The following is a 21135-nucleotide window of genomic DNA, read 5'->3' on the forward strand; positions in this document are numbered from 1 at the left end:
CGTACATCCAATCACCTCTGACACTACACACCTTTCATGCTCAAAACTATCACTTCCTACCTTGAGACACCCAACAGTCACATCTAGGCTCTTCTGAATGGCTTTCCCTCGAGCTTGAGATAAGTGTATCGATCAAAGTCGAGTAAGCCAAATCACTCGGTATCAGTAATCGATCTACCGAACAAATTGGTTATATTAATAGATAATAAAGAGATACACGATAAATAAGGTAATATGCTATAAATCCGTAAACATGTGATAATTCAAGTAATGTTGTTTTATTAAAGATATGTATTAGATATGGCTCATAAAGGAAATAGCTCACTCTTAGCACTATAAATAAGCATTGTTGTACAAGAGTCAGGTATGCTTTTATCAATATATCATTCATTCTAATATAGAGCACTTACTTGATCTTCGGAGAACCTTTTGCAGGTTTACTCCCAACTAAGTACCAGAGAACGAGTACGAGAAGGAAGAGCGACCGAGAAAAGAGAAGGAATTGTTCAAACCGGTAGTAAATACTATTTAGACCCTATACAAATACAAAATAATTATGAAATCTTAACATGAATATATACTTTACATTGATTCCTTTCTCTCCAACCTTGTTCATGTTAATTTTCTTTATACCAATCTTTCTCATACTTCTACGTAGTAATTGTATTCATGCGAAATGAAAGCCGCACGAAATATAACATGTTTACATGTGAGTTATTACAAAAGTCAATAAAATATATATATATATATATATATATATATATATTCTTATTTTATTTCATGTATTTGATAACAAAACTCTTGAATATTAATTGAAGTATTGAAAGAAGTTAGAAAATCTAATACAAATTACATATGGAACAAAGAAACATGTATAATATAGAATATTATTATTTTCTGAATTTTTTTTTCTTCATGCATAAATTCAAGAAAAGCGTTGATGATAGAAAATAATTTATACTTTTTATTTGCTATTTAATAACATCCAAATTTTAAAGTTGTAGAATTCCTATTATATTGTTTGAATTTCTAAACTGTGCGTTACACATATAATTTATATATGATTTTAATTAGAAGAAGCATGCGATATATAATATGATAGACGTATTGCATGAGAAGTAAAACCTGAAACGAAATGGTGCAACAAGAAAAAGACATAACGAAGAAAACAACACGCTTCTTTCCCATTGAACCAATCAATTCTTGTATTAGGACAACAAAGACAATAACCAATAATCATGCTGCGTAAGGTGTAAATGTCATTCATTAGTTTCCACAAAGTATTTTTTTTATCAACAAGAAGCAATAAAACTAAATAGGTTCACTTCAGAGGGTGATGAGACAACCTTAACTTCCCCAGAGTATGAACAGAGATGAAGAACAATCATCAATGGCGACGATCGCCTAAATATTCTATTCTCTTTTTCTTCTCGTTGTGATCCTTGATGCTTTGCTTTATCTTTGCCCAACCATTCTTGCACGCACGATAAGCCTTCTTCCCACCTTTGACTATAGCCTTTTTGGCTTTCTTTGCTGCAATTTTGGTCTTCTTCGCTGTAACCTTTACTTTCTCCTCGAACTCTGCCATGTTGAACTCTCAAAAGAATTCAGTAGCACAGCTTGCATGAACAAGCCAAGGAGCAAGGGCTCGCCCCAAGAATTGGTTCGAGCAAAGTTGACATGGTAGGTTGTAGGTATTTATATGTTCACAAAAGAATATTTTATTCCAACCTAAAATGACAACCTTTGACCTAGTCTTCGTGTGCCATATTTAGAAGGTTGGTCTCAAATAGCATAAATCTAGAGACCTCTCAGCCTGTAGCCTACATGTTCATTGTAACTCCTATAACGTTATTACCTAATTAGTACATTTAAATTCAAATTACTTGAGCAATATATAGTACCTTTTGTGATTGAATTATTGTCAAACAACCACTCAAACTCAAAACCATTGATTAAGATAGAACAACCATGTATTAATTGGTTCTTAACACCCTAAACAAACTAAACAAAGATCTGTACAAAACATGTAATTTTTCAATATACAATTTAAACATTACAAAAGGATAGTTAAATAAAATCTCTAATCTCTTTCAAACGTTTGCTCGTACACCTGTATATATAGTGTTTCTCAAAAAAGACATAAAGAATACTTGTAAATCAGAAATGATGAAAAGAAAAAACTAGGTGTTTCTCAAAAAAGACTTTTTTTATCAGCACCTCAAAAAAGACATAAAGAATACTTGTAAATCAGAAATGATGAAAAGAAAAAAAACCTAGTTTGTAATGAGTTTGATTAATGTAACTCTTCACATTTTGATGAAGGAAAATTGGAAGTAACTCTTGAATAAACCAATGTAAACTTAAATGTCTTTATTCACCTCTTTAGTGGTTTACATTTGTTCTTGTTTTTTTTATCTAAATACATAAAGCCCCAAGTTTATTTTTTGGCAAAGAAACCTTTTGTGAAAAGTTTATTGGACTATCTTTATCTAAACACAAAATGCAAAAATTTATTTTTAGTGAAGAAACGTGAAAAAAATTACATTACAAAAAATTATTAAATAAAAACTAATTTTAAAGACAAAAATAATTAATTGTTATATTAACTATAAATTATATACTATTTTAGATACTAAAAAAATTATTGGTATCTAAATTAGTTTATATTATTGATAAATAGTTTCTAAATTGGTATATAGTTAGCTACTAAGATTTTAGCTACTATTTTAGAATCTAAATAATTAGTAGCTAATTAGATACCAATTTAGAAACTATTTATCATGTGTTGGTCAACTTAGACTTCTTATCTAGGATTTTAACTCTCCAATTGAGGTCTAATTGGGGTGGCCTAAGTTAACTTGGGAGCTAGGGTTTTGACCACCTAATTAAGGTCCAATTGAAGACCACTTATGCTTCTAATTACAAATTTACCTATATAGAGGGATATACTTCTATATTTTTTTACAAGACTAAGTGAAAAATAAGTTCTAATAACTCTCACTTTTATGTCTTATTGGGTACTTTTTTTTCCATTGTCCTAGTCATGACTCTTGTCAAAGGTGCAATGTGAAATCCTCCAATATTCATCCATCAATCTCCTATAAGTGATACACCATTTTTTCTATCTCCTTAGTCTTTTCATATTTTCTCTTTTATTTTCTTTTTCCAATTTTGCTAATATCTTGTTTATTTTTCTCTTGTGAAAGTTCTTTTATTTTTATTCTACTCATATAAATTAAATTCGCATTGGCAAACATATTTAAGTTTTCCTATCTTTCTAACATTCTTAAAAAAGTTAAAACAAATAAATTTTTAAATTATTGAAACTAACTCATAAGTAAACTCTTATAATTATGTTTCACTCATCAAAGAGTTGATAGTAGACATTGATATGGGTATAAGAACATACAAAGTCCTCATATTTTGAAAATTAAATTGTTATTTTATTTAATACAAAATTTCAAATTCTCAATTTTATTCTTGTAATATATTTTTTATATATAAAAGTGATTCTTTCTTTTTTTAGTATAATGAACACTACTTTCTCTTTCATGTGTGTTGCACAACCTTTTTTTTATTCGTTGTACCCAATCTTTCAAACTCATCTAACCAACAGGGAAGAAAAACAAGTCTAATATTTGGTGCAGCATGTAATATTATATATAAGTTAAATTTTCTTAACTCCTTATTATAAATATTGAGGATTTGATAGATATTCTTCTAGATTTCCATCGAATAAGACTTATAGATACATATCTAAAACCCATCATAGCCAAAATTAGAGAAACAAGTTCATTACTAACTAATCACACAAAAACAGAACCTAGAAACATACTAAATACGGTACATATACACGTAGAATACTAGAACAAACAGATGAACTCCATTGTCAAAGAAAACACACTCCGTTACCATGCTTATAGCTAACAAAACATAACAGCCCCACAAGGCATTATATAAAAGACAATAGGAGAGGTAGAAAAAAATAAGGAAAGAGCTTGATCTCATTCTTGGGAAACCCTAGTATTGTGTTTAAAGAAGAAAAGAGAAATACATTGAACCAAAGGTTTGATTTCACCAAATTATAATTCACTTTGTTTGTTCTTCATTGAATGCCAAAGATGTGCTCATGTGCACCAAACCCAGAAGATGAAACCCAAATGAGAATGTCTAAAAGCAGTGGATTTTTAACCAGGAGTGGATGGAATTTTGTGGGGTGTTGCAAGAGAACATGGTACAAGATTCGAATGCATCTTTATTTTGAAAAACCTAAGGACCACAGTCACGACACAAATGCATGATCATAAGAGTTTATAAATCTAATTTCACATTTAATATGAGCGTAATTGAAATATTAAGTTATATAAAAAAATGTAATTTCGTATTTCTCATTTCAGATGTTACCTAGCAATACATTTGCAGCACGTAACTGTTGTTGAAGTTACTTTGTATTTATTGTTATGATTAAGTAAGGAATAGGACCATGTATATGTATATAGTACCAAAGTTTATGTTGTCAAATATGGTGGTGTAAAATTGAAATGATCAAGCATTTGTCATATATTGCAATGAGCAATGTCATAAAGGAACAAATACAATTTTAATTTTCTATTTTAGTCTCCTGTTCTTTTTAAAGAAATAAGTCCCCTTTAAAATAGAGATATTTAATTTTCTATTTTAAAAATATGTAATTTTGGTCCAATCTTATATTTCTTATATTTTAATTAATTAAATATTTTTATGGTAATTTAGTGAATATATTAATCTAAAATTCAATTGAAACAAAAATAAATAAAGACTTGTCTTTAAAGTTGATCATAATTTGGAGAAACTAAATCGAGGTTTTGGTTGATATACTCTTTTAAAACTTGGTTTCAGATGCATTTTCATTTAACATATGTGAAAATATTGTACTTACACAAATTATAGGGTAGAGGGTTTTCACCTTCAACCTTTGTTTCACTCCTATTTGTCCTCTTTCATTTGTCAACTTCTTTTTTCAGTCACTCGTATTTCTTGTATTATCTCCCGGTCATTCGGTATGGGGTGCGGTACCTGCAGAAATTCTCCAAAACTTAAGTCAGTATATGTCTTTCCATGTAAGGTTTTCACTGATGAATCTTTCATTCTTCTGATTTATCGACCTTTCAATCTTTCGACATGGTCGGTTGAAATACCATTTGTAAAACTAAAATAAATAGACCTCACATATATTGAATGCTTAGGCAATAGAGTTTGTAAATTAATGATACCAGTAGAGACGTGAATTTAGTCTAATTCAAAGGGTTTGATCCTCAAGCATATGATGAGTGTAAAATTTATAGACCCAAAAATTTCAAATAAAACAAAAGTTATAGATTCATAATAATTTATTTTGATTTTTGGTCATTTACAATATAATATAATTTAAATTATTAATCATCACGAGCCAAAAGTATCAAAATTAAAAAAAAAATCTATAAAAAATATTAAAAAACAGAAAAAAAAAATTTAAAAAAAGATGAACTCATTATGTGATTAGAAAAGAGAACCACTTATAGAATTCACCCTTATTCTTTTAAAAAAAGATTTTACATGTAAGTTATATTAATATATGACTTTAGATTGTTTAAAATTTTAAAATAAATAATATTTATGTCTTGAAACAAAATATCTAAAATTTTAATAAATAGAGATAATTTACTTTATAATGATCAACCAAAAAATTATTCATTTCATAGGAAAAATAATAATTTCAAAATTTAAAGATAAGTTTTAAAAAGTGTTTTTCTTAAAAAAAATCTCTATGCCAAATTTTACTATTATCACTATCCTATTATATTTGTAACTTTTATTATTTTATCTTATGAGATATTTAAAAAATAATTAAAAAGTTATTTTAAATTTTGTAAATGATAATTGATAGTTGAATAAAGAAAAAGAAAATGTGCTACAGTCAAATTCAAGGATAATGTCTTGAATTTGTGCGAGTCGAGCTTGAATCATGTTGTCCGACAGGTCCACGTTTTGTATCATGGTATATCATTCGATGGTGAGTTTGACGTCAACAAAGATGCTCATGATACCTGGCTATTCGTCTTTGAAGATATCCCTGTTGTTGGAGTCAGGCCGAGCATTCACGTGGAAGATCTCGAAGATGAAGATAATTAAGTTTTAAGCTTTGACATCTTTTTTTTCTCCTTAGGGCTGGGATGTGGCTCCCCCCTTCTCTTTTAATGAATAGAATATGCTTTCTCTTAAAATATTTACTCTTTCAGTGTTGAGCGATTAGTTACTATTAACAAGTTATCGATCAAAATTTAATAAAACAAAATAATTAAACATTTCCATCATTTTCACCTCATGGAATTGACTGAAAAACAAAATAAAATTTGGAAGGGAGTATGGATAGAGATTATTTGGATGATTTGGAATCATAAAAACAAGATAGTATTTAAGCATGGAAAGGTAGATACACAAGAAGTATTTTGTATGGTGCAACTTAATGCTTGAGCATGGATAACACATAAGATACCTAAAGCTAAATACTCTTATTCATATTGGGTACAATGCCCTAAAGTGTGTCTAAGAACATTGTGAACATGACATCAATGGTGTGATTCTTATGAGGGGAGTGTACCAAAATAAATAGGGAAATGAGATAATTATTTGGACTATAGTGTTGCTATAGTGTTAGTAATGTGTAAGTATTAACAAAGTGGATTGCAACATTTGAAAACTTGTCAAAAGTAGAGTTAACACAAAGTTCACAATGTCAACAAGGAACAAAAATTATTGAATGAGGAATCAACTAACATACTAGCAAAAGTGATAATGAGTACAATCCCTATTAGAAGCATGTTTAAACAACTTTTTGACTCAATCAATTTCTGCAATTATACTTTGCACGAGTATATGCAACAACTCTATATCACTTTTGGAAACTTCTGACAAAATATTTTTGAAGTATGTTCTATCTAAGGGAGGCTTGTCAAAGTTTTAGACTAAAGGAGTTTCAATCCCAAACATACTTACAATATACCTCTTTTTTTTAATACAATAGCGGTTGGAAAACATTATGTTGCAATTGTAAAGGTACATTATGAATCTAGACTTTGTTTGAGTTCTTTTTACCTTGACTATAGTAAGCCAAGTGGTTGTCTCATAGGAGTTATGCCAAGTGGCTGGTGACATAGGACACGGTAAGAAAATCATGAATATAAATTAATTTTAGAGATAAAAAATAATTAGTTACTATATTGACTAAATTATATATTATTTTAGAGACGGAAAACATTATTAGTATCTAAAGTAATTTCTATTATTAATAAAATTTATAAACTAGTTTTTAAATTGGTATCTAATTAATTATTAAGGTTTTAATTATCAAAATGAATATTCTAAACTAACATTTTAAATTACTAATAGGGAAGTTGATTGAAAATTTTGGAAGAGTATAAAAGGTTTAAAACAATTTTGGAAGAATAAAAACTTTGCAATAGAATTTTAAAGAATTGAAATATACTTTATATATATATATATATATATACTTTAAAAAATTTAGAAAAAAAGTTTGAAAAAACTAGAACCTCTTTTTCAACCCTTAAAAAAATATCCCCTAAAGGAGAGTAACAAAACATAAACCTTTCACTCAATTGTTGATATTGATAATAGATGAAAAAATGTTTATGTAACTAATTGTATTCAAGGAATATAATTTAATTACCGTATAAATCGGTTACTATAGATAATATCAATTATTAATCATATAATATATTACAACTTCAATTTTTTTTATTTATCTTTAATGTAATACAAATTATAACTAATCTATAAAATAATTATAATTTACCTTTTATTGTGTTAATAATGATTATTCAGAAATGTGTAACTAGTCTAAATCAAATTCATATAAAGTTTTATATTTTATATAACACATTTTACTTTTTTATTATTTTACCAACTTCAACTTCAGATACAAGATACTTTCTGGTTTCCAGTAAGAAAAATATTATATTTTAATATTTTGATGATGAGAAATAAACCAAAATAATTTGTTCTAGTAAACAAAGATTAAGGAATTCATAAAATAATTGGAAATAATCACCCTATGATACCAAAAAAAGAGATCTACTAATGATAAAATGACAAACTACTTTTGCAATAGTATGAAAAAGGAAACTGGTATTAAAAAATAGATTTTAAATTTAATTCAACCTTATAAAAGGTTTACAAATTTAAAGATGAACATTAATAGGTGTGAAAATAATTGGCTATCCCACAGCCTTTAGAAATATGAGCAACTGAAGGAATATGTAAGAAGCTCCCCCAACTGTAGCATACTGCAACTTCTCTTTTCCTTCTGCTGATGGGAAGTCATTGTCCTTTGAACGATTAAATCCTCCAGCCAACCATCCCAGATTTTTGTAACCTCCATTATACAGTTTTGAAGCTGCTGTCATTGACCTGAATCACTCACCAAAACCAACAAATCAATATTCTCCTTCCATAATCAACTTCTTCTTCTTGCTTTGCTTGGTTTTGTAAATTGGAAAATGTCAGATTACACAACACAAACTAATATACAGCTTCAAATAGTCTCACAAAATTTAAGAGTTCAGATTTGATAATTTTATTGATTAGAGTGTTATGACTTTATGAACTATGAAATCAGGTGTGACATATTTATAAGCTTGTACATCTTAATGTTGCATATGGAGAAAAGAAAAGAGAAAGATATATAGATTCCATCAGGAGGAAATTTAATTAGATCCACTTTCAGGTTACTTGACAAAAACTGAGATGATTACCATAAAAATCACCTGAATTTCTCATCAAGAACAGGAACAACTAAGTGCAAGAAATGAGCAGAAATATGTATGTTCATCCAAAATTCAATAATTTGATACAACTAAACAAGTATATTTTATAAAAGTAAAACTTTCTTCCACTATGATTACCTCAATCCTTCTCCACATGCCACAAGAAGCTTGGTGTCCTTACCAGGAATGTGATTTTCCACTTGACTAAGGAACTCAGAATTCACAGTAGTGAGGTACTGGCCAGTCCACAAGCCAATATACCCAAAATGCACCCACTTCTTTAGTAAAGTTATAGGACTGTTATCCTTGTCTTCCACAAAGATTGGCACGTGTAAAGACCCTGCCACACGTGCCTTCTCTCTCTCCCATGTTGGCCTAACATCAAGGAGAATAAAGCCCTCTGAGTTTATGGCTGAGGAAGCATCTTTGGCCAATATAGGCCTCACTGTGCCAGACTCTATGAGCTGCCTTGCACTGCTGGTAGAAGATGTTGCATTGATCACTTCAAATCTTTGGGTTCTTGATGAGGTTCTCAAAGGGGTCTCTGATTGTGTTTTGAGCTTCAGAATTGAAGTTCTGAACACATGGTTCAATTGGGTTGCCATATTCCTATGTTTCTCTCCCTTTTCTGTTGCTGTGAAGGATCTGATTTCACTGGTTTGGGATGACAGAAGAAAAATCTGTTAATGACCATAACCATTGGTTGAGTCTGAGATTTTCCTATTGTCTTTTTGCTACAAAGTTTCTAATATATATAAAGAGAAAGAGTCAAAAATATCAAATGTTATCTCATAAGGATAAGATAAGAAAAAGGCATTTCATTGTACTGCAAAAAATACTTTATCAAACATTTTATTTTTTTTCTTCTGACAGACATTAATAGCTCTCAGAAAATTTTGCAAATATAAAAATTAAATTTCAATAATATTGAAAATTGGTTGGATAAGATGAAAACTGGACCTGACATTTTATGGAATTAGAACAAAACCAGAAATAAGGTATCCTTTTATAAATACCTTTAAATAGTAAACGTTTTATATTAAATGTATCTTCTTTTTCTGCTATGAGTTCCTTTTTTCTAATTCAAAAGTTAATATCATTAGTGGTAATATAACTAATATTGGTTTAATAAGTTTTTCCATGTAATGGAAATTGAACATTATTATTTTTCATTTCATTTCTCATTTAAACAATATATGAATGTATAGTATCTAATTATTATGTCAAGTCGTCGAATTAAATAAATATAGTTTTAACAAATTAAAAAAAAGTATACATTTGCGTATTCAATTTACTTCTTTATTATCTCCTAAGACATTCTTGTGCTTTATTAACACAATTAACTTAGTTTTATACAATTCTTTTTTATTTCATTTAATTATAATCCATAATGCACAAGTAACTAAAGTGTAAATAGAGGGAATAAAATGTTTACTTTCCAACTTTTCTTCTTCTTTTCTTCTTCTTACATAATTTGTTATCTCTTATTATAAACAAAAATAATTATTTGATGTAATTATTAACACTTTTTTAGGCAATTTGCGTTCTTAGAAGAGGATTCTTGAATAGTGTGTTAGTAGCTAATGAAACTTTTGAGAAAGTAAAGAGGAAAATTAAAGAATGTGTGGTGTTCAAGGTGAATTATGAAAAGGCTTAAGACACATGCTAGGAAGATTGGGATTTTGTGGAAAGTGGATTGAATGGATAAAAAATTGCTTAGAATCTTCTTCGATATTTGTTGGTAAATAAAAGTCCAACTACTGAGTTCAAACCAAAGAAGGGCTTAAGGAAGGGGACCCATTAGCACAATTTCTCTTCCTTATTGCGGTTGAAGGGCTTGTAGGGGTTGTCAGACAAGCGGAAGAGAAGATGTCAGTAGAGAGTATCGAGGTCGGGGAAGGGCGAGTAAATGTGAGTATGCTGCAATATGCAAACGACACCCTATTTTTTTGTAAAGCCACAACTCAAAGTGTTTTGACCTTAAAAGCATTTCTGAAGTGTTTTGAATTTTCTTTTGGTCTTAAGGTTAACTATTCCAAGAGCAAGGTTGGTGGAGTGGGTGTGAACGTCAATCAGATGATGGTTTATGTTTCTATTCTTAACTGTGATATTATGAAAGCACATTTTAATTATTTGGGGGTGACGGTACGAAGGAATCATAAGAGGTGTGTTTTTTGGGAAGGGGTGCTCAATAAGTTAAGGAGTAGGTTGAGCTCTTGGAAAGGGAAATTCTTCTCTATGTGTTATTAGATTTGTGATTACATCTTTGCCGCTATTTTACATCTCCTTCTTTTGTATGCCGACTATTGTGATGAAGGAAGTGAAAAAGATACAAAAGAGTTTTTTGTGGGATTGGGGCTTAGAGAATGGAAAAATTGCCTAGGTGACGTGGGACAAGGTTTGTGAGTCAAAAGATAAAGGTGGCTTAGTAGTTATTGATGTAAGAAAGTTTAACTTGGCTCTTTTGGGGAAATGGATTTGGAGACTTAAGTCTGAAAAGAGAAGTTTATGGAAGGATATCCTAGATTCTAAGTATGGTGGGTGGAGGGGCTTAAAGTCTCAAGTTCATAATTGTAGGGAGTCGATGTGGTGGAGGGACATATGGAAAGTTTGGAATCTAGAGGAGTGGGGTAATGGCTTTGATGACAAAGGTAGGTGGGAAGTAGGAGATGGAGAAGAAATTTGGTTCTGGGAGGATAAGTGGGTGGACAATGTTCCTTTAATGCAAAAATTTCCTAGACTATTTTCGATCTCCTTAGATATTGGTCGCACTCTGTCACAAGTTGGGATTTGGAATAATAATAGATAGTTGTGGAAGTTGAGTTGGAGAAGGGCTTTTCTTGTGTGGGAATCTAGTCAGATTGAACTTCTATCACAAGTGTTGGATAACAAGAGGTTATTAAGAAAGGGTGGAGGTACAACCGATAAATGACTTTGGAAGGATGTAGAATCTACAAACTTCTCTGTGAAAGCAATCTATAATATTCTTTTGGGGGAGGAGTCCGCAGGGTACGGAGACTTATTCGCAGAGTTCTGGAATCTAAAGATCTTACTCTCAACACAAATTATGGCTGGAAGGGTGTTTATCTAAAGCAATTGCCACTAAGGACAATCTTTTTAGGTGTGGTATTTCTCCGATGTGTGACCGGTGTCCCTTCTGTGGTGTGGAAGAAGAGACCGTAAGTCATCTTCTTCTTTTTTTGTGTAGGGTCTCTCGGAGAGTTTGGGGACTGTGTCTCGAGTGGTTGGAGATTTCTTCAGTATTACATTGGGATGCACAAATGCACTTTAAGATGTTTTAACCTATAGGTTTGAAACATGTTATTGCTAGTTGTTAGGGGGGTTTGGGTAGGTATTATAGGTGAAATTTGGAATCATAGGAATAAGGTGATTTTTAAGAATGGATGTGTTGATCTAGTTGAGTTTTTTACTGTGGTACAAAGGAAGACTTGGTCTTGGATTACGGTAAAAGAAATATTGATTGATTTCTCTTACTCGGATTGGTGTTTGGAACCCCTTTATCGTATGAAATATTTGAGAGATTGATGTTTAATGATTTATGTTTAACATTTTGTCTAGGTTTGGCAGTTGTGGTGTGTTTTGTGCAGATTTTCTTGGCTTTTGTTTCTTTCTAGCAGAGTTGGTTTGATTATTTTGGTCTTGGGTTACGGTAAACAAAAGATTGGTTGATTTTTCCTACTCGGATTAGTGTTTGGAATCTTTATGTTATATGAGATATTGGAGAAATTGATGTTTGGTTATTCTTGTTTAACGATTTGTCCAAATTTGGAAGACGTGGTGTGTTTTGTGTAAATTTTTTTTGGCTTCTATATCCTCATCACAGGGTGACGCTTGGGCGTTTGGTTTACTTATGTTTGCAGACAAAAACTAAGTTTAGTTGTTGAACTTTTGTATCTTGTCTTGAGAATGTGCTCCTTTAAAGAGTTAATGTAATTGTATATTGATGTGCTCTTATATCTTGTTATTATATGTTAATGTAGTTAATGTGTTTCCTTATTTTATTTATTATTTGTTATAAAAAAAAAACAACTTTTTTTAACTTTTATTCTTTCACTTCAATAATTTAGTAATAGCTTTTTATTTATCACCCATCTTATTATTCTATCAATATTATCTAAAAGTTCATTTGTATTTTTGAATTTTACTCCACTGTATATTAATAATTTCATTCCGAAAAGAATTTTAATGCCTTTAAATAGTTATAATTCCAAAAAATAATATTAATATAATCCACACAATTTTATGGCCACCAAAATCACGATAAAAAATTATTACCCATTATTTTACTAAATTACGTGTTACTGTTAATCAACACATTTTGAAATGTTACCGTTAATATTAAGATTTAAAAAAGGTAGCATTTTGTCTAAATAGTGAAAAATTAGTAATTTAGTTTATGAATTAGATAGGATAATGTTTACTTTTATACAACTAAAAATTACAATAAAGTCGTATATTTAATATTAAATAAATCATATATAATAATTAAAATTTATGATAAACCTTTAATTATATAAATTATATTTCAAATTTAAATTGTGGTGTAAATTTTCTTCTAAATATGGATAATTTAAAACAAGAACAAACTAAATGTAGAGATACACATTTTAGGACATTAATTTAGCATCGTTGAGAGAAAATTTGTTTGTCTAATTACAAAAGTATGCATGAAATACACATCCCAACAAAATAAATGAAAGGAAAGAAAATAAAAATATATTATGAAGTGCTGGAAATTCCATTTTTAAATTTGTGGATTCTAATTTATAATGGAAGAGTAAATATATTGATAAAAAAAATATTAAATAAAAAAGTTTTTCAACTTTAAGTGTGTTTTCTATTATGATGAAAAGAAGAAAAAGCATTAATCATGAATACCAGAAAATTGTGTACTTTTTAAAAGTGAGATACCACATAATATTGAATTAAGTATTTACATAATTTGAAGGAGTTTCTATTGATTTGTTAGTTAATATGTAATGTATGTATCACCTTTGGAAGAAATCATGAATAGACAAATCAAAAGGAAAAATAGAACAAAATTTTATTGAAAATGAGCTGAAAATGTTAAAAAAAAATTGTTTACATAAATTTTCAATTGACACCAACACTTTATCAAATTATGCTCAAACTAATTACCTAAAAATTATCAATTAATACCTACTACAGCTAGTAATAGAAATAAACATTTCATACTACCTGTTCAATCTACCTTTAGCCATGTCAATTGTGTTGGTACAAAATCTTCTTATTATAAAAGTAGGAAGCAACACCTTCATTTCCACACCAATTTATTTATTGCTATGATTTTCAAATAAGATCAAATCTCCAAAATCAAATCTCCAACATGGCCAATCTATGTTCTTCTTCTCACGAGGTAAATATTTCTATTTTCTTTTCCGACTTAATCTTCCTGTTTCTTTTAATTGTGCAAGTTAGATATCATTAATCTTTATGAATTTCAAAAACATAATTGATAACTAACGACGTAACATGTTTATTTATCTCCAGGTTGACATGAAATTTATCTCTAAAGCAATTCTTATTTCATTAGCAATAATGTTATTGCTGTCAAGAACTTCATATTCACTATTTCAATATTCTAAAGTTCATACAAAAAGAGCCACTTTTGTATCTGAAAGTTTTGAAATGGGATCTGGATCAATTGCAGCAAAAACATTTTTTAATATAGAGTTTCCTAAAGGCCATGTTGGAGTTAAAAGTTTTGATTCTGAACTAGTTGATGAAGAAGGAAATCCAATTCCTTCGTTTGAAACTTACCTTCATCATTGGTTTGCAATAAAGTACATACAAAATATTACTATGTCAGACGATCCTAAGCTTCGTCATCCTGATGATTTTTCTTTTAAAAGAAATGAAGGCATGTGCAATGGAAATATTCTTCCACATTATTGGGGATTTGGAGTTGAATCACGAGGAACAACTTCAAACATTCCTGAACCTTTTGCAATAGAACAAGGTAATCCTACAAATGTTCCAGAGGGATATGAAGAGAAATGGTTGCTCAACATCATGGCGATTGATACACGTGGTGCAGAAGATAAGAAAGGTTGCACTGAATGCAGATGTGATCTTATGAATCTTCCAAAGGACTTTTATAATGTCACCGTGGATGTGCATAACCAACCATTGACCACAGATTACAAAGGAGGACTCTTTTGTTGTCAAGATAACTTACAATGCAAACAAATAGATGGTTTTCAAGGTCCAAAAAGAAAGATTTCCTTGAGATATACAATTTCTTGGGTTGATTGGAACAAGCACCAAGTACCAGTTAAAGTTTACATACTTGATTCCACTGACAGAATAACATCAAATGGTTCTGAAATAATTCATGATTGCCAGGTAATATATTATTGAAGATAGTAATTTGAAAAAATCAAATAAATAGACTTTTGAATCTCAATTAGAGAGTGGATTAACAAAAGAAATCAATTATTTGTAGGCTGAGTATACCATTCCAGCAAATACAAATAGTAGTGGTGATTCTCCTCATGTCCAAAAGGCAAACATTCCAATGAATAAAGGAGGTTATCTCATTTATGCCACTGCTCATATGCATTCAGGTGTTGTGAATGCAACTTTATATGCAGAGGTGATAAATCATGTTTTTTACCTTCAATTTATATATTTTGTATTATTAGTTAAATTATTTTATGAAACATTTTTGGCAATATTTTTTTATATAATAAATGGTTTAATTTCATGTAGTAGGTTAAATTTTAATACATTTTGAACTCTAAAATTTATGTTTTTTTTGTCATTTAGAATGGACAAACCTTATGCACTTCAACACCAATGTATGGATCAGGAAATGAGGCAGGAAATGAGAAAGATTATCTCATTGGAATGTCTATTTGTTATCCACAACCAGGTTCTATCAAGATTAATGATGGAGAAATTTTGACTCTAGAATCTAGATATGTAAATGAGTTTCGTACCGGAGCAATGGGACATTTCTACATTTATTTAGCAGAGAACCTGCCACAATAATGATAAAAATGTAATTTAAAATTTAAAATCATTCATATTCCTTCATTGACTATGTAAATTTTTTGAGATAATTGATTCATGGCAAAAATATACAAATTTATTTTTCTTTCACCTGACTTGATGTGAAATTATTATTATTTATTTTAATTTGACCTAACTTGATGTGAAATTATTATTATTTATTTTATGCACCATTAATTGATCCAGAAGAAGGAATTAAGCAAACAAATTATAATAGAGAAGGCCTTTAGTTTTTTTTTCTTTTTTTATCTTGTATTACAATGTTTAATTCGTGTATTATTCCTTTGTATTAACACATTGCCTAATCTTAACTCAGATGTTACCTACTCAAATTTGAATTCATGTATCTATTACTATATTGTGTATTTGTCCATAACAACAGGTGAAACCCATATGAAAGATATCTACAGTAGATTTAAAACACATAGTCATCAAATAACTATAAAACACTTACAAGAATAAATTAAAAATATTAAACAAGAAATTCAATTATTAAAAGAAAATGATATCTCACTAGAATATAGATACCACAATAGACAATAAACTAATTCAAAACAAAATTATATAGAAGAAAACAATACAAAAACTTGTATTAGTATGATAAGTCTAATTACCACTCATAAATGGCATACTGAAATAACCTTAATAATCAAAGAAAAACCGTTTTAAATAATAGTCTTAATATATCCTGGAGCAGATATTGCTTGTATTCAAGAAGGAATAATACCTACTCAATATTATGAAAAAACTGTAGAAAAAGCAACTAGTGCTAATGGGACAAAAATGAATATTCAATATAAATTATCTAATGCTAAAATATTTAAGAATACAATATGCTATAATACTTCATTTATATTAATAAAAAATATGAATATAATAATGATTATAGGAACTCCCTTTTTAACATTATTATATCCTTTTAAGGTAAAAAAAAAAGTTAATAACTCAAAAGTTCTAAATTTGAGAAAGGAGCACCAAGATTAATAATTAATTATAAACCATTAAATAAAGTATTAAAAGGGATTAGGTATCCATAACCTAATAAAAATGATTTAATAAAAAGAATACATGATGCTACAATATTCTCAAAATTTGATATAATATGAGGATATTATCAAATCTCTGTAGAAGAAAAAGATAAATATAAAATTGTTTTCGTAGTACCTTTTGGACATTATGAATGGAATGTAATGCCTTAATGATTAAAAGAATGCTCCTAATGAATTTCAAAATATTATGAATGGTATATTTTATCCTCATATGAGATTTTCTATAGTATATTTAGATGATATTTTAATATTTTCGAAAAATATCAATGAACATAAATAACATTTAGAATAATTTGTAAAAATAATTAATGAGAATGGTTAGTAGTTTCAGAGAAGAAAATAAAAATATTTTAAACAAAGATTAGAGTTTTAGGATATGAAATATATCAAGGAACAATCACACACATGCAAAGATCATTAAAGTTTACAAATAAATTTCCAAAAGAAATAAAAAAAAACAATAGTTGAAAAGAATTTTAGTTGGAATAACGTATATCTTCTTAAACTTACTTGAAATTTCGCTTATAGTAATAAGACTTATTCTCTTCTCTTGAAAGTCAGAGTTCTTAAATCAAAGTGCAAGCTTAAAATGGCTTATAGATCCTCCTCTATTTGGCCTGGGATTAAATAGTTGTATGACGTTATTCCTTAACATACTTCTTGGGTTGTTGGTAAATGTACTTTTATTAATTTTTGAAATGATAAATGATGTTCTACTACTTCTTTATCAAACATTGCAGGGGTACCTGATGGTTCTAACATCCCGACTATAGTTTCCCAATTCTGGATTGATAATGATTGGGATATTCCCTTGCCTTTACAGCAAATGACTCATTTTTTTTAATATATCATGATTAGGCAGGAACAAGATATTCCTAATTGGATTCTAGACAAGTTTGGTCGTGTCACTCTCAAATTGGCTAAGACTTTTTTCTTGGAACCAGGAGTTCCATGTGGTTGGGGCAAACTCATCTGGTCTCCATAAATTCCTCCTTCCAAAACTCTAGTACTCTAGAAAGTTTTTCATGGGTGACTTCCTACAGATCAACACATTCAGCATACAAGTTTGCATATATGTTCTATGTTTACGTTGTGTGAAAAGCAGGAAGAATCTATTCAACATTTATTTTTTGAATGTCCTAATGCTTTGCATATTTGAAGTTGGGTTCGAAATTTTTTTCTTAATTCTCATTTCTCTAATGTGGATAATCTTCTTCTTTTCATTAAGAGTGATGGTAGTCTTTCGGTTAATTTGATTAAGTTTGTTGTGGTAACCTTTTTTATTTAGATGATATTTCTATAGCTATTTCGGTCATTAAAGATCTTACTTGTCTAGTGGGAAATTCATTTAAAAGTTCAATGCACAATGATATGTTTGATTTCAATGTGCTTAAGTTTTTTTATATTCATACTCGTAGTGGTAAAGTTCTACATCCTCTTTTTGTTAGATGAGAGTTTTCTTCACTAGGTTGAGTTAAAATTAACATTGATGGTTCTGCTAGGGGTTATCTTGGTTTTGCTACTTGTGGAGGTATTTTTCGTGGGAGTATGAAGAAGTTTATTGGTGGTTTCTCTGCTTTCCTTGATGTTCAGACTGCTTTGGTTGTTGAGTTTTATGAAGTTATACATGCTATTGAAGAAGTTCAAAAGATGGATTTTACTAATTTATGGCTTGAATGTGATTCTGTCTTGGTTTGTGTTGCATTTACTTCTATAACTAAAGTTCTTTGGATGTTTCGTAATAGGTGGAACACTTGTCTTAATTACTGTGGGAAAATCAGATTTAGGGTTTCTCACATTTTTCGTGAAGGGAGTGTTTGTGCTGATAAACTTGCTAACTTAGGATTTGTTCCCAGAGAACAATTTCATTGGTATAATAAGCTTCCATATAGTCTTTTTATTAGAGTTCTTTATGAATAGGTACAGGTTACCTATGTATCAGTCTTGTTAATATATGAGTTTTGGTCTAGTCCCCCATATTTACTTGTATTTCCTTTCTTTTTTTCCTTTAATAATACTTTTTTCATGTTGTGACAGATGATTGTTGTTACTTGAGGTGTCAACTTAGTTGAGATGTCAAGTTTCATAGTGATGCCTAACATGAGAGTTTTTATAAAAAAATTATATAGCAAATTTTATTCCCAATATTAGAATAACTTGAGCTCCTTTATATTCAAGATTAAGAAATAAGCCTCCATCCTGGAATGATGATATGACCAAAGGCATAAAATAAATAGTTAAAAAATTATACCTGGTCCCAAAACTTTTCTTATTGTAGAAATTGATGTCTGTGACTTAGGATATGTGGGAATTTTAAAACAAAAACTTTTAGAAAAATCAAAAAAGGAAGTAGTCAGATATCATTAAGGTATATGACATTCTTCCCAACAAAAGTATTCTACTATTAAAAAAGAAATACTTTCAATAGTTTTATGTTTACAAAAATTTCAATATGATTTATTTAACAAAAAATTTCTAATTCGTATTGATTGCAAAGCAACTCCAAGTATTTTGACTAAAAATGCTCAAAATTTGGTTTCTAAACATATTTTTACAAGATGGCAAGTTTTATTATCCTATTTTGATTTTGAAATAGAACATATTAAAGGAAAATAGAACTTTTTACCTGATTCTTTAATAAGAGAATTTTTACAAACTTCAAATGAGTGTCAAACCAATCAGAAAAGATGATTATGGTCCCCTAGTAGATCAAATAAAGCATCTAGTTTAATAAATAAAACTCAATATGGTTCCCCATTGTGATAGAACAAAGTCTCTTCATCAATATCATTAAGATCATCCTCTTCATTATCTTTAAGGCCATCAACACCCACAAAACCAACCTTACTCCGACACAAATCATAAAACCCTTACTCAAACATCAAACTCATTAATATCCTCAAATACATTTACTCCACTACACTACCAAAGTATATTAATAAACCCAAAAGATTTTACCAGTAAAACTCTTATTCCAATAGATTTTTCGAGAGCAGGTTTTCCAAAACCATCCCTCCTATGAATATTTAGAGAAACTAGAGAATATGCCAATACTAATATTAGAAAAGGCATGGATAGCTCCAAACTCAAGACACATAGCTGAAAACCTATTTTCCCAATATTTCCATTACTTGCCAATAAACATATACAAGACCAGAACTTCCTATGAATTCATATTGGTTAATACAAAATCCATATAAGTATCTCATAATAGAGATGATGAAAGAAATATCCAATTTTTCAAGATACAAATTCTACAAGTTCTAACCCCTCAAGAGTGGAACCAACCCTTCCATGATAAGAAATAATTTTCACGAGTGTTTGATCCTCAACAATATAGTTATTATGATTACATGGATGCATGGACCAACATATTATTTGTTAAACTAGAAAAGAAATCGTTGTTTATTTGGTTCAAAAAAGGAATATCTTTGAAATTTTCAAGATGGTTTATAAAATGGTTTGTTGACTTTGGACCATTACCTTCAATATTTCTCACAAAAATAAATGAAGTATATTCATATTTTCGAAAAAAATATATATTTGTACCAGGTTATAAGCTTATGTTTTTTATAGCCTTTAAGCTATTACCTGGATATTAACTTGGGATTATACTTTAGCGCAACCATATGAAGGAGTATAAATTTAAATGTTGTCAAGAAAGAAATATAAAGATCAAATGGTGGAAAAAGTTTAACAAAATTTAGTATGAGAACCAAAGACAACATTGCTCTTAAACAAGATGTATTATTCTTGGCAGAAAACAACAACTCATGAGCCTTAACATCAACAACATCAAAAGATGAACTTGAAAGAGCCCATCAAAAGACTCAGAAAAAGCAAGTATTGATGATGGGCCATCACAGACCTTAATTTATGTAATGAAAATATGTATTATTAAGGAATCTGTCAACAGTAATCCGTCATAAGCTTGTTTTCTATCAAGAAAAAGAAAAAAATAATTAAAAAATACTGATTAAAGCATATGGTAATAGTAGAAAAGACAATGTTATTGAATAATTATTTTATTTAGAATAATTTATCTTTTAAAAAATAAATACAATATAATTTTTTATTATATATATATAGATATTTTACATTATATTATTTTAATATTTTTAATTAATTACTTAAGAAAATAATAACACTACAAAAGTTATAAAATTATATTATTGTAATGTATAATGAAATATAAATATCAGTAAAATGTTTAATTCAAAAAATAT

At 29.1% G+C, this 21135-nt stretch overlaps 2 protein-coding genes across 2 annotated transcripts; one reads left to right on the forward strand and one right to left on the reverse strand.

Annotated features, from left to right (window-relative positions):
- Positions 1-8146: 8146 nt before the first annotated feature.
- LOC137819073 (rhodanese-like domain-containing protein 10) lies at positions 8147-9641 on the reverse strand. Its single transcript, XM_068622813.1, has 2 exons — positions 8943-9641; positions 8147-8448 (listed from the first exon to the last, which is right to left on the reverse strand). Exons 1-2 carry the CDS (start codon positions 9407-9409, stop codon positions 8256-8258), a joined length of 660 nt encoding a protein of 219 aa, XP_068478914.1. The 5' UTR covers positions 9410-9641; the 3' UTR covers positions 8147-8255.
- Positions 9642-14041: 4400 nt separating this feature from the next.
- LOC137819407 (uncharacterized) lies at positions 14042-15948 on the forward strand. Its single transcript, XM_068623244.1, has 4 exons — positions 14042-14202; positions 14337-15191; positions 15292-15441; positions 15615-15948. Exons 1-4 carry the CDS (start codon positions 14173-14175, stop codon positions 15837-15839), a joined length of 1260 nt encoding a protein of 419 aa, XP_068479345.1. The 5' UTR covers positions 14042-14172; the 3' UTR covers positions 15840-15948.
- The last annotated feature ends 5187 nt before the right edge of the window (positions 15949-21135 follow it).

Source organism: Phaseolus vulgaris, chromosome 10 (genome assembly GCF_000499845.2).
Source record: "Phaseolus vulgaris cultivar G19833 chromosome 10, P. vulgaris v2.0, whole genome shotgun sequence".
In the NCBI taxonomy this organism is placed as follows: Eukaryota; Viridiplantae; Streptophyta; class Magnoliopsida; order Fabales; family Fabaceae; genus Phaseolus; species Phaseolus vulgaris.